Source organism: Cololabis saira, chromosome 11 (assembly GCF_033807715.1).
Source record: "Cololabis saira isolate AMF1-May2022 chromosome 11, fColSai1.1, whole genome shotgun sequence".
NCBI classification, from domain to species: domain Eukaryota; kingdom Metazoa; phylum Chordata; class Actinopteri; order Beloniformes; family Belonidae; genus Cololabis; species Cololabis saira.
The window spans coordinates 37,527,357-37,539,502 of NC_084597.1; the positions used below are offsets into that span (position 1 = coordinate 37,527,357).

General features: G+C 39.7%; 1 protein-coding gene across 4 annotated transcripts in view; it reads right to left on the reverse strand.

Annotated features, from left to right (window-relative positions):
* igsf9a (immunoglobulin superfamily, member 9a) overlaps positions 1-12,146 on the reverse strand; it is a 97,405-nt gene that overhangs the window by 24,994 nt on the left and 60,265 nt on the right. For all 4 annotated transcript variants that reach the window (XR_009783501.1, XM_061734447.1, XM_061734445.1 and 1 more), the window contains exons 10-13: positions 10,758-10,898; positions 10,225-10,341; positions 2,427-2,577; positions 2,061-2,172 (exon numbers count right to left, since the gene is read on the reverse strand). Coding sequence is in view for 3 of the 4 variants with exons in the window: in XM_061734447.1 (XP_061590431.1) it covers positions 2,061-2,172; positions 2,427-2,577; positions 10,225-10,341; positions 10,758-10,898 (521 nt within the window). In the remaining variant the exon portion in view is untranslated. The remainder of the gene's footprint in view (positions 1-2,060; positions 2,173-2,426; positions 2,578-10,224; positions 10,342-10,757; positions 10,899-12,146) is intronic.

Genomic DNA, 12,146 nt, shown 5'->3' on the forward strand with positions numbered 1-12,146 from the left:
AGTGCAATCATGAAAGGAAAAAAAGAAAAATCTTTTGACCTGGAGCTTCGGTTCTCCTGCATAATAACAGCTTTTGCAAGTATATGGTGTGAATAGTGTGAATGTGTGCCATTGCACTTGGGAAAAGGCTGCTTCTTTTTTTCTATTCTTTTTTTTGCCTGCTTATATGTTAATGGCTAATACCAAGTTTGGTAAAAACATAAAGCATATATATGCAGTTTAATATATAATGTAATCTATAATGCTTTTTTTTCTTTATAATTAATATAAACATATGTTAGGAGGGGGTCGGGGGGGGGGCATCCACTGCTAGTCTGAAATGAGAGAAACACAGGGAAAAAACAGGCACACAAGCCTTTGAAATCTGCAAAAGAGAAAACAATCAAACAAACAGACACGGGAAAAGGCAGACACAAACAGCAACCCTTTCATGTCTCTAAGACTACGTTCACACTGCAGGCCTTAATGCTCAATTCCGATTTTTTCCCATATCCGATTTTTTTGTGTGGCTGTTCACATTATCTTTTAAAATGTGTCCTATATCAGACTGGAGTGTGAACGCATCGCGGCCCTGAACTGACCCGCATGTGCAGAGGAACAATAACAAAGACGTCACACGCAGCACGCCGTCATACGGCGGTAAACATGGAGGCAACAGAAGTGAGCGTACATGGGGATATTTTGAAGTTGTTGTGTGGTGGAAGCCGACGAAACTGTGAGCAAGTGTTAATGAAGAGGAGAAGGAGGAGAAAGAAAGCCGCATTTTTAATAATGGCTTTTTTGTGGAGCGATGGCTGCCTCATCTGTAGAGAGGTGTGTGTGGATGCGACTCGGAGTCATGAGTGGTGGGATCATGATGTGATAAACATCTTTTCCGATCGCTTCCGAGTGACTCCCGCCCCCGCCAGCGCAGTATTATGACAACGGTCGCTCTCAAGTGACGTCAAAGTCGCATTGATTCCGACCTGGCTGTTCACACTGAGGTCGCATTGCAAAACATCAGACCTGTATCTGATTTAGAACCACATATGGAAGCGACCTGAATGTGATTTGAAAAGATCAGATTCCATGTGACTTGTGCTGTTCACACTGTCATAAACAAATCAGATCTGAGGCACATATGAGCAAAAAATCAGATTTGGGTCACTTGGGAACTGCAGTGTGAACGTAGTCTGAAACTGTGCAGTGAGTATGTAGGTGAGTGAGCAGGTGTGTAGAGAGACCAGAAGTCGACAAGGAAGAAACCCAAACCCAGGCCACCCACAGCCCCACGGAGGACCAGAAGAGGGCGGGAGGGAACCCCCCGCCAGCAAGCCCCGCCCACTCCCAGCAGGTGACAGAGGGAAGCCCCGGCCGGAGCCCCCATGACCACGAGAGGAGGCAGCCAGGAAAAGGCTGCTTGTTGTTCCAATTTCATACGGAGAAAGCCACTTAATGCCACAAAGACGCTTTCTGCTTTCACTTTTAAACCTTATGACAAAATCTTTTTGTCAAACAAAAAAGCTTTCATACTGTAAGTTTATCAAGGTACTAAAAGTCCAGAAAAAGTTTAACTTTTAGAGTTAAAATAGTCACATCACCTAAAAGTGTCTTCAGGATTTTGCTGCTGCTCTTTTGCAACTTCCATATTTGTCATGCTGATAAAACGTTTTCCTATGTCATGGTGCATTGATGACCCGTGTGCTTCTCAGAGATTAAGACAGCTTATCTCATCTTCCTCTCATGTAGTGCTCCAAGGCTACAATGTGATTTTGATGAACCTTGGTGTATTTTTAATCAAAAGTACATCAGTCTTTCATGTAAACAAATCTCCCCATCTGTGATTTCTAAACCGATTTAAAAACAAGGGTATTGTTCATAAAAATAACTTCTTATTGAAGCTTGGATGGTCATTGCATTATAAAGTTATCCTCTTGAGCAGCACTTTTTTTATTGTAGATGCCAAGAGGTGATGACAGATAAATTAATTCCTCATCCTGGAGATCAATGTAGTAATACCAGCACCGTCGATGGATGCCATGGTTACGACCAGGAAAGAAAGTGGGAGGCTTTAAACCCACCAAACTGAAAATGTCTGTGCTGATCCTCCATCAAAGCCTGCCTTCCAGGATATGTTAGCCTCCCTCACTCCCGGAGAGACTGACAGGGATGTAGCCGCATGGGGACTGGTGCCTGTAATGATGGGAGAGAAGAGGAGTTGATGGAAACCAGCCAGCACTTCAACAACCTGATACAGCAGAAGTTTAGAGGCCAGCTCTTGATGTACTACATTTATACATTGGAGGCGGAGTGGAGGCACAGGCAGTCAGCCTATGCTAGGTATAACAGGTACACAAAAAATACATTTAGGAAAGAGAAGTCAAAACTAAAAATGTGAACAACTCATGTAATCACTGTCCTCTTGAGGATCGTCAGGCCGGACTCACCGAGGACGAAGACTCGTGTGCGGGTCTTCGCTGAGGCTACGCGGTTGGAGGCGCTGCACTCCCACGCCCCCTGGTGGTCCTTGATGACAGGCTGCAGCAGAAGGGAACCGTTGGGCTCAATGGCATAAGAAATGCGGCGAACAAGGTCAACCTATGAAATAAAATAAAAAGAACATTGAGACCATTCATGCCTAAAACTAATCTCTAAATACAGCATCTATACAGTATGACATCTGTTAGATCAGTGGTCCCCAACCTTTTCTGCACCACGGACCGGTTTAATGTCTGACAATATTTTTCACGGCCCAATCTAAAGGTGTAGTTGATAAAAACTAAATAAAATGACAAGATCGGCATTAAAAACTGTGGGATTTTCTCTATAGGAATAATAATAAGGAGACCGATATTTAGTGCTTTTATTTTGAAGGCATCGAGACCTTGTAAACATCCGGTGCTTCGGACTTTAACGGTAAAAGTTTAACGGCAGTAGAAAGTTTGTCTGAAAGACTAAACTAGTGTCTGGAATGCTAAAGTGGTGCCTAACTGACACAAAAAGCACCTGCTGATAAGGTTTTGTTTTATTTGCACATTTTATGCCGTATTTATGTCCAGCTTGAGTTTGGTTGCCATGGTTACTCATGTATGTATTCATGTATATTAAACTTAAATGAATTTAGAAAGACTAACTATTTTATTTTATTCCTTTATAGCTCTTACGGTGTGTTTGCAGTGTATTTACATCCAAGGAATAAAAACATTGTGAACCATCAGTTTGAGAGTCAACCATCATCAGTTGGGGATTCTACAGAAATATTTTTTCTTTTTGTGCGGCCCGGTACCAAATGACCCACGGCCCGGTACCGGGCCGCGGCCCGGGGGTTGGGGACCACTGTGTTAGATTACTGGATGATGACAGATTAGGAACTATATTCAGGATTCATAAATGACAAAGCAGTTATTACTCATTATCAGTGCAATCTTTGGCTTTTGGATATCAGAATCACATTTAAAAAAAGAAAATAGAAAAACTGAGATGCCATGTCTTTTATTGGTCAAATATAATATCATAAATAGTATTATAATATTGGTTAAATATAGCACACCGTCCTGGTTTTTATTGGAGTGCCTCAGGTAGCATAGTCAGTTCTCTAAACTCAAGGATCAGACTTCATCCAGATAACTAAAAAGAAGGCATCAGCTATTGCGGCCCAGTCTGTAAGCTAACGGTGGGTGTCCATTGAAGGCATCTCTTGCACTCTAATTCATTTTCGATGGAAAGCAAGGAGGCATTTTATAGGGATCTTGGGAAGGCAGAGCATTCGGGCAGCATGTCAGAAAGTTAAGCACCACTTGACTTTATGCAAACTAACTCGTCCAATACGAAGGCGTTGTCCAATCAAGCTCGTTATAGCTCTCTGGATCATTGCCGTCAGGAAGGTTCAAGGTTGCTACTCTAGTGGTTGTATCAGTGTGAATCTCAAAACTCAAAACTAATTGTGGCTGTAACAGGTTTCCCTCTGTATATGATCTCTCACCGCCTGCCTCGTGGGACACTGAGTAGAGGGAAGAAGCTTGGAGGAAGGTGACAGAAGTTGCTGGAGTTGTGCCTCTAAACCAGGGGTGTCCAAAGTCTGTCCTCGAGGGCCGGTGTCCTGCATGTTTTAGTTGTTTCCCTGCATCAACACGCCTGATTCTAATTAACGGTCTTCACCACCTTGTCATCAAAGTCTGGAGAGTTCTGTTGATGACCAAGCTCCTTGTATCACGGTTTGATAAAAAAAGGGAAACATCTAAAACATCCAGGACATCGGCCCTCGAGGACCGACTTTGGACACCCCTGCTCTAAACCTTAAAATCCTCGCTGGAATATTCGCAGTTGGACACATTTACAGTTCGCGAAATCTATCGTTTCCAAACTATTTATTACATTTTTTTTATTGGGTCACATACTAAAAGTCAATTATTTTTCTCTGGCTTTCTGCTTGAAGTATTTTTCTTTCTTTTTGTCTTTATGCATTTCATCAAAATAGCAAAGCTGAAACCAGGATTCAGTTGAAATTTTGAAATACAGTTGACATGTGGCCTGAGACTGTAGACTGATCCACAACAGGATGTTCCTTTGTTAACGTCTTTTCTGTTACTGACAGACCTGCACAATAAGGTGTTCAGGAATTCTTTGGCGGTGTGAAGTGACATGTTTCAGTGTGCTTGAATGATTCTCTTATCAAGCAGGTAAAAGAAAGAAAAAAACATTAAAAAAAGATGTGGAACCACCCAAAACTTCCAGATCAACTGCTGACAAAAGCTCAGTGAAGATTAAAACATCGATGCACTGATCTCAGAGGGTTGACAGAGGTTCTGCTCGGGGCCATGCTCGGCATCTCTTGGCGATGGTCCTTAGTTACTGTCCTTCATAGACAAATGAAATGGCCTGTTATAGTATTGCATATTATCTCAGAGTGAAATAGAGCATGTGATTGTGTGATTAGACTACCGGATAACTAAAATGGGCTGGCTGAACAACGACAACCCAACATACTGTGGGGCTGCAGAGAGCCATCTACAAAACAATCACCCCCCCCTTTTCTAAATGTTTTTTTAAGAAGAGGTGTAGGAAGAATAAGAAATGAATAAATTAGACCTCCAGCACACTCTTTTGGCAGGCTAAACAAAGTTTCTGCTGGTTTCTATGAAAACACACACCTCCTACATTACATTACACTGCTCTGACAGCTACTACTACCCACAAGCGAAGGTCAAGTGCAGTTTTATAGGTTGGGAGGGGTTGCTTAATCGCCCTAAAAGATGTTTGATTGGATAAATTTATGTATACATGCCTGAGTGCAGGATGAGTCACCATGAGTCTAATGCATGCAGGACTGCGATGTGGAAAATGTTGTCTTTCTCATTTAGAAAAGTGCATCAGGAAAACCATGAACCAAATTAAAATGTGTGCAAATATATCCAAACGTCAGCATATGCTTTACAACAGTGTTTGTTTGCACATTTGTGTAAGTACAAGTTACCACTGCGTAGATCACTTAAAGTCAAATCTCATCGCCTCCTTCAGTTCATGTCACGGATGTCTATGGAACAGCAAGAACTTGCACTTGCCTAAATCTCTATTGCACACTTGTTTTTATTTTTGTTTGCAATGGTAGTCCTTATTATACAACAGGGAGGACAGGAAAGATGTAAAGAGAGTCAGCTGACTCGCCACACTGGCAGGATTTAAACCTGGGGAGTCGTGGGGATTTTCAGCCTCCATATAATGAACACAAGCTCCAACATTTTAATTCTACCTGCTGTGTCAACTGTTTTTTGGTTTTCTTTTAAACCATGTGTTTGATGGGATTGGAAATTTTAAACAAACATTCACAAATCCTGGAGAAAATAACGTTATGAAATGTTATGAAATGACATATTTCCAGGTTTAAGTTGGCATTCTTTTTTTTTTTTTTTACTTTGCAATTACTCCAAACATAATATATTCCTGTTAAAGCCACATTATGTGACGATATCACTTCTGACCACATAAAGATCTGGTGTGTTGACATAAGAGCCACTGAAAATACTGTACTAATGAGTCGGGATGTACCGGCACGTCTGATAATAGAACTAGAGGTAAACATCATCGTATCTTACACCAGGGGATGACACATTTGAATGCTACCCCCATATGGTCAGAAGTGCTATTACTACAAAGATTGGCTTAACAATAGGAAGCATACACAACATCTACAATTCACAATAGCATTCATATATCTAACAATGCAATCATTTTAGAAGAGTTAACCTGCAACATAACTGCTTCCATTTCACAATAAACAAGTGACAAACTAAGCAAAACAACTAAACTATCGCAACATGTACAGCTGTGGACAAATGTGTTGGTAGCCTTCTATTAAAAAAAGAATCCCACAATGGTCACTGAAATAACTTTAGCTGACAAAAGTAACAATAAAACTAATTTACTGAAAGGTGACAAATAAAAAACTTTGCTTTTTATCTTTGGTTCAACTGAATTGTTTGCAGAAACAAACTTCTAAAACTGGCCTTGACCAAAAGAGAAAAAAAAAACAAGATAATAACATTATTTGCTTGCACTACCTTTTGAGACAATCACTGCAATCAAGTGGTTTCTGTAACTCTTAGTGAGACTTCTCCACTTGTAGACCGAGGTTTCTACAAGCCCATTTGGCTCCAGAATGCCTTGATAGTCTCTAGATTTCATTGTACCCTGCAAAGATTTAAGACACCCCATGCTAAACACAGGAAAGCAGCCCCAGAACATTGCCGGGCTCCCTCCGTGTTTCACATGAGACAGTCTCCTTTTCTTTGAGTACTTTATTGTTGCATCTGTGAAGCCAGAGTCAATGGGACCCAACAAAAAGCTCCAATTTTGTCTCATCTGTCCAAAGGACATTCTCCCATAAGCTTTATGGCATATTCATTTGCAACAAAATGCAAAACAATATGCATTTTGACAAATTCCAGTCTGTTTTTTGTGATTTACTTTCAACAGTGGAGTCCTCCCCAGTCGTCCACTTTGGCTTAAACAGTGACAGATGGTGCGATCTAACACTGATATACTTGGAAAGAGATTCAAAGTGAACTGTGAAGTGAAGGTCAAAGTTGTTCTGGGCTATTGTACTGGGCTGTAGTTCCAGGAAGTAGCAGGAACAGCAAGCTGTTTGGAGATGGTCTCTAGATGGAAATTGCAATGTTCATTGCGTCATGACTATTGCAATGATTAAAACATAATGGATAACTGTTGGCTAATGCATTGAACTTCAGATGTGCACTGTTTAGTATGATACATAAGTGGATACTTAGAGAGCACTATGAGTGGTCTAACAAATGTCAGTACATACAGTTTGTGGACAGCTCTACAATATGGCAAACACTCTATGAATGGCACTCTATAATAGCTAGTTTTCAGACAGCCTATAATTAAGATGACTTATCCCAATAAAACAACTAGTGGCGGGCCTACACGATGGTCAACAAAATCACTGCAACCAAGAACAAATTGAGGATGTAATCTGGCAAAAAATGAAAAAAAAAAAATCAGCTTACTTGAATTAAAGCCCTAAACATGGACTTGGCATTGCTGGTCACCATCTGTAATCCTTCACCCCTAGCTTTGTCACAAGCTGTGAATACATGTGTGTATGCCTCACGCAGGCTCCATGGAAAACACAGGAAAGTTCTAAAAAATATGTTTCATTTAAAAATAAATGACAGAGCTGGTTTAAACTCTTCTATGAAAAGCCATATATACAGGACCCTCTTTGACCCTCTTTCTTTTATTTTTCATTTGATGTGTTTGGTGCGCTGGGATAGGCTCCAGCAGTGTCCCTGCATTGGATTAAGTGAGTGTAGAAAATGGATGAATGGATAGATGAAGGGATTTTTTTGGTCAACTTGATTCCTTGCAGTTACAACTCTCTGTCAGTAGGGGTGCTGCAACCCCTCCACCCCCCCTCGGGAAGCCCATCTGTGATGCTCCCGAGAGCCACATAGCTTGAAATGAATGTGTGTTGTAATCATGTAATTCTAATCATACATACCATACATATCATATATCATATCTGATGATTTGATTAATGAGAAATAAAGAAAAAAATCACAGATCTTACCAAATTTCTTTGGTTTAATGCTGAAAATTACTTTTTAAACTATTTTGAATGTATATGTCATTTGATGGAATATTTAAATTTCTCAAAGCTTTTATAGGGAAGTTATGAGCACATTCTTCATCGTCGTATGAGTCTACCCGACATTATACCTGGCAATCCTGCATCCAAGCCAAGTTACATTTCCAAAATTCATGAATTAGGTTTAATCATCGTTCTCTGTCTGAGATAAGCATCTCCATGTTCCTACTTACATTTCTGAAGAATTTCTGAAGCAAAATTGTGCTCATGTGGTCTGCCCAGTTCAAGCCACATGAAATAACTGGCGGATTTGGTTAATTTATCTTTTGCGAAGCCACATTTTAAGCTGAACTCTTCCTTCCTCTACTTGAGAGTCCAGAGGGGAATTTTTCACAGCATATGAAACAGATATCTCAAATTAGATATCATATTTAGGGGCGGGAAGGGCCATACATTTTACCTGCTGCATCACTTTTATTGCCGTCGCTCAGATTTTGATCTAATATCGACACAGGCTGTGTTTGGATTGTCTACTTGTTCACTCACTTATTCACTATGATGTGTTTGATACTGTATATGGAGGAGTCACCACGGGACAGTGATAGACAGCTGCTGATGCATTGTGGGAAATAGCTCCAGTGGTGATTCATGAATATTATGAAAAGGTAATGAAAAATATTAGTTCATTTTGACTTTGATAGCAGACACACATATCAAAGAAGGCTGGAAAATTAAGCAGCACTAAACAGAAACAGCTTACAACTAATTAGTTTAACAGGCAACCGGTTAGTGACATGACTGGGAGTAAAAAAAGAGCACCTTAGAGAGGCAGTCTTACAGGTGAAAAGATAGGCAGAGGTTTACCGACCTCTGAAAAACTGCATCCAGAAATAGTTTTAAAAAAAGATAGAAAATCGAACTGATGTACCGGAGGATAAAATTGTGAAGGCTTTGCATATCTCATCATCTACCACATATAATACCCAACGATTCCAAGAGTTTGAGAAATATGTATGTGTGAATGACATCAACACTGAAAATTCATCTTTCATCAAAAATGAACCTATAACGGAAATATTACATAAAAGCAGGAACACTTCCAAAAACCACCGTCTGAGGACACAGCTCAGCGTGACATCAGCAAATCTCAGTCAAAGCTCCATCATGCAAAGAAAAAGCCCCATTTTAACATGATCCTGAAATACTCTTGCCTTATTTGGCCTTAAGCTCATTTAAAATGGACTGAGCTTTCTGGAAACCATGGTCACCACATCTGCCTGAATAAAGAGGAGCTGGTCCATCCTGCTTGTTGTCGGTGCTAAATTCAAAAACAAGTATCTGTGATACAAAACTTCTATGCTGACAGATATGTGCAGGTTTTAGAGGGAGAATACAGTACAATGCAAAAACTCTTATGTAGGAGAGAAAGAGAGAAATGCTATATAGGAAGAATGTTTTCAAAAATATAAAATGTGGGTATTTTTTTAATCAATTTATAAAATACAAAGTGAGTGAACAGAAGAACAGTATAACTCAAATTGTTATTCAGTATGACTACCCTTTTGTCATCAGTTCTTCTATCTAGGTAGTCTTGCACAAAGGCAGTGATTATTTTTCTTTGCGTTATAGTCAGTCCATCAGAAACGAGTAGTGTAGTTATACAAGAATTTGAAAGTACGATGTGCTGTTCAAACCTTTCTGAAGAAGCACAAAGGAATGCACAATGTAAAGGACCGCAGACACGGCGCTTAGCCAAGGACACTTTCAGCAGATGAAAGACATGTTATACTTGATTTCATTCTAAATCAGAAGTTGCCGGCTCTAAACGCTTTTATTATGGACACCTTTGGAATTCAACGCAAGTCCAGACAACTGTCCTGCTGTACAAGCTGCTTTTAGAAAATGTTAATTAATATAAAAAAACTGAAGCCCAGAACCACTAAATACATTTTTATTTTTCTCTTGCAGCGACCTGAACTGGAAGGGTTGCGTATGTTGCCAGTAAATGACTTGCATGTAAGCATGTAGAAATTAGACTTTTGTCCTGTAAGAATTTTTTACCTTCTTTACATACAGTAAAAATAAAGAATATTTGCAGAGTCATTTGGAAAATAGGGGGACCTGCAGTGGGAACTTACCTTGCTCCAGGTAACTTTAATTGTTGGGTCTGCACTTCCCTGACAGGGTATAAGCAGCTTTCTGCCAACCTCCTCTTTGTACTGCTTCTCTGGAGTGATGCTGAATGAGGGGGGGTCCTGTGAATTGCCAAAATAATATAGTTGAATCAAAGAGACTGCAGCAGTGCCAGCAATGGATTCTGGGACTGGATTACTGCTGCTTTGGACCAGATTATTTTAATAATAAGGATTAGCCACACAATTAACTCCCCACCATGTGCCACCATTGTAGTGACTCGACATTGACTTCTATTAATATCAGAGGGTGTGAAAAGGTCAGTAAAATGTCATTTCTGTTGAGTGTTTTAATTTGCTGTGACAGATGCAGTAGTGGTTAATTAAAATGCAGTCGAAAAAGACAGGACATCAGAAGCAGAAAGACAGATTGAGTGGGAGTAACTAAATTTTTAAGGCATGTCTGACCAGCAGCCTGGTGTTTTTTAGTGCAGGAAAAGTATTCCACCACACACACACAAATGCACACACACACACACCTGTAGAATGACGGTGGTCGAGACGGAAGAACCCATGCTGCCATAGCTGTTATATGGAGCACACATATACGTGCCTGCTGCATCCTCATTCACCGTAGCCATGAGCAAAGAGCCATCGGCTTTTAACGTCCATCCTGGATACTGAAAGAAAACCATAATCATCTTTCTGTTTTGAGAGCGACAAACAAAGAGGGCATACAGTATGTGGTTTTGATGTTAAATTACATATGCATCTGTTATTCTAGAAATTTGCAGAAAGAGAAAAAAAAATGTAAAAGAACCATATTAGACTCTCAATTGTTTTTGAAGGATTTGCAGAAATGATGTTTTTGGATTTCTGCCTGCCCCAGGCCTACACTGAAAAACAACATTTCACACAAGCTAGAAGAATTTAAACCTTTAAATATATGCACTATTTTAATATCTTAAAATCTTTTAGAGTCTAAATGACCTGGAGATTATAAAATGACCTCATGTTGCTCTGATTTAATTGAATCCAAATATACATAAAAGATATACCGTGTTCAGTCTTTAGGATAATCTTTATTAGCATTTTCATTAAAAGCATTAACGTTTTAGATTTCTTCTCTCTCCATTAAGCCACACTAAAAGGCTTATGTTATGATATGACTTCTCAAAGCTAACCTCTTATTTTGATTAAGTTGCTATTCTTCTCTCCGGATTGGATCTGTGAGTATATGTCCCGGCTGGTATGCAGGCTTCTGACATCCATTAAAGATCTGGAAAAACTGGCTGAATAAGAGCCTGACTGCAGCCCCGCTGTCCTGCACTGCAGGAATCTCTCCCATCTCCTGAGGTACATCTCATTCCACTAACATGTCCATCGCTCAAACCAAGGTGCTGAGGATCGGGTGAACCTTCTGCATATAAAACACAAGGAGTGATTTCATATGCTGCCGTGTTGGGTTCTCAAGTTGAAAGAAAGTAATACGAGGAAATATAATTTTCCAATCGGAAATAAATGATGAGCATAAAGGTTAAAAATGCAGGGAAGTTTGTTCCCATTACCTAATCTATATTGGTTCATTCACTCACATCCTCAATGAGGTGAGCAAAAGATGGAAGTGAGAATGAATAAAGAAAAAAAAAAGGGATCACGGGGTGATGAGGAATTCCTGAGGGATTACTTCCAAAGCTTTTAAGTTTGAACACATTACCCATATTCATTAAAATGTATGTGATTGAATGGCCTTGCACTAAAAAAGTGAGAGGATCCATCCATCAGTAAAGAGAGGAAGTATGCTATTACTACACAGCGACTGCACGCATACAAATTCAGATACATATATATATATATATATATATATATATATATATATATATATATATATATATATATATATATATATATATATAAAGCCCCATGGT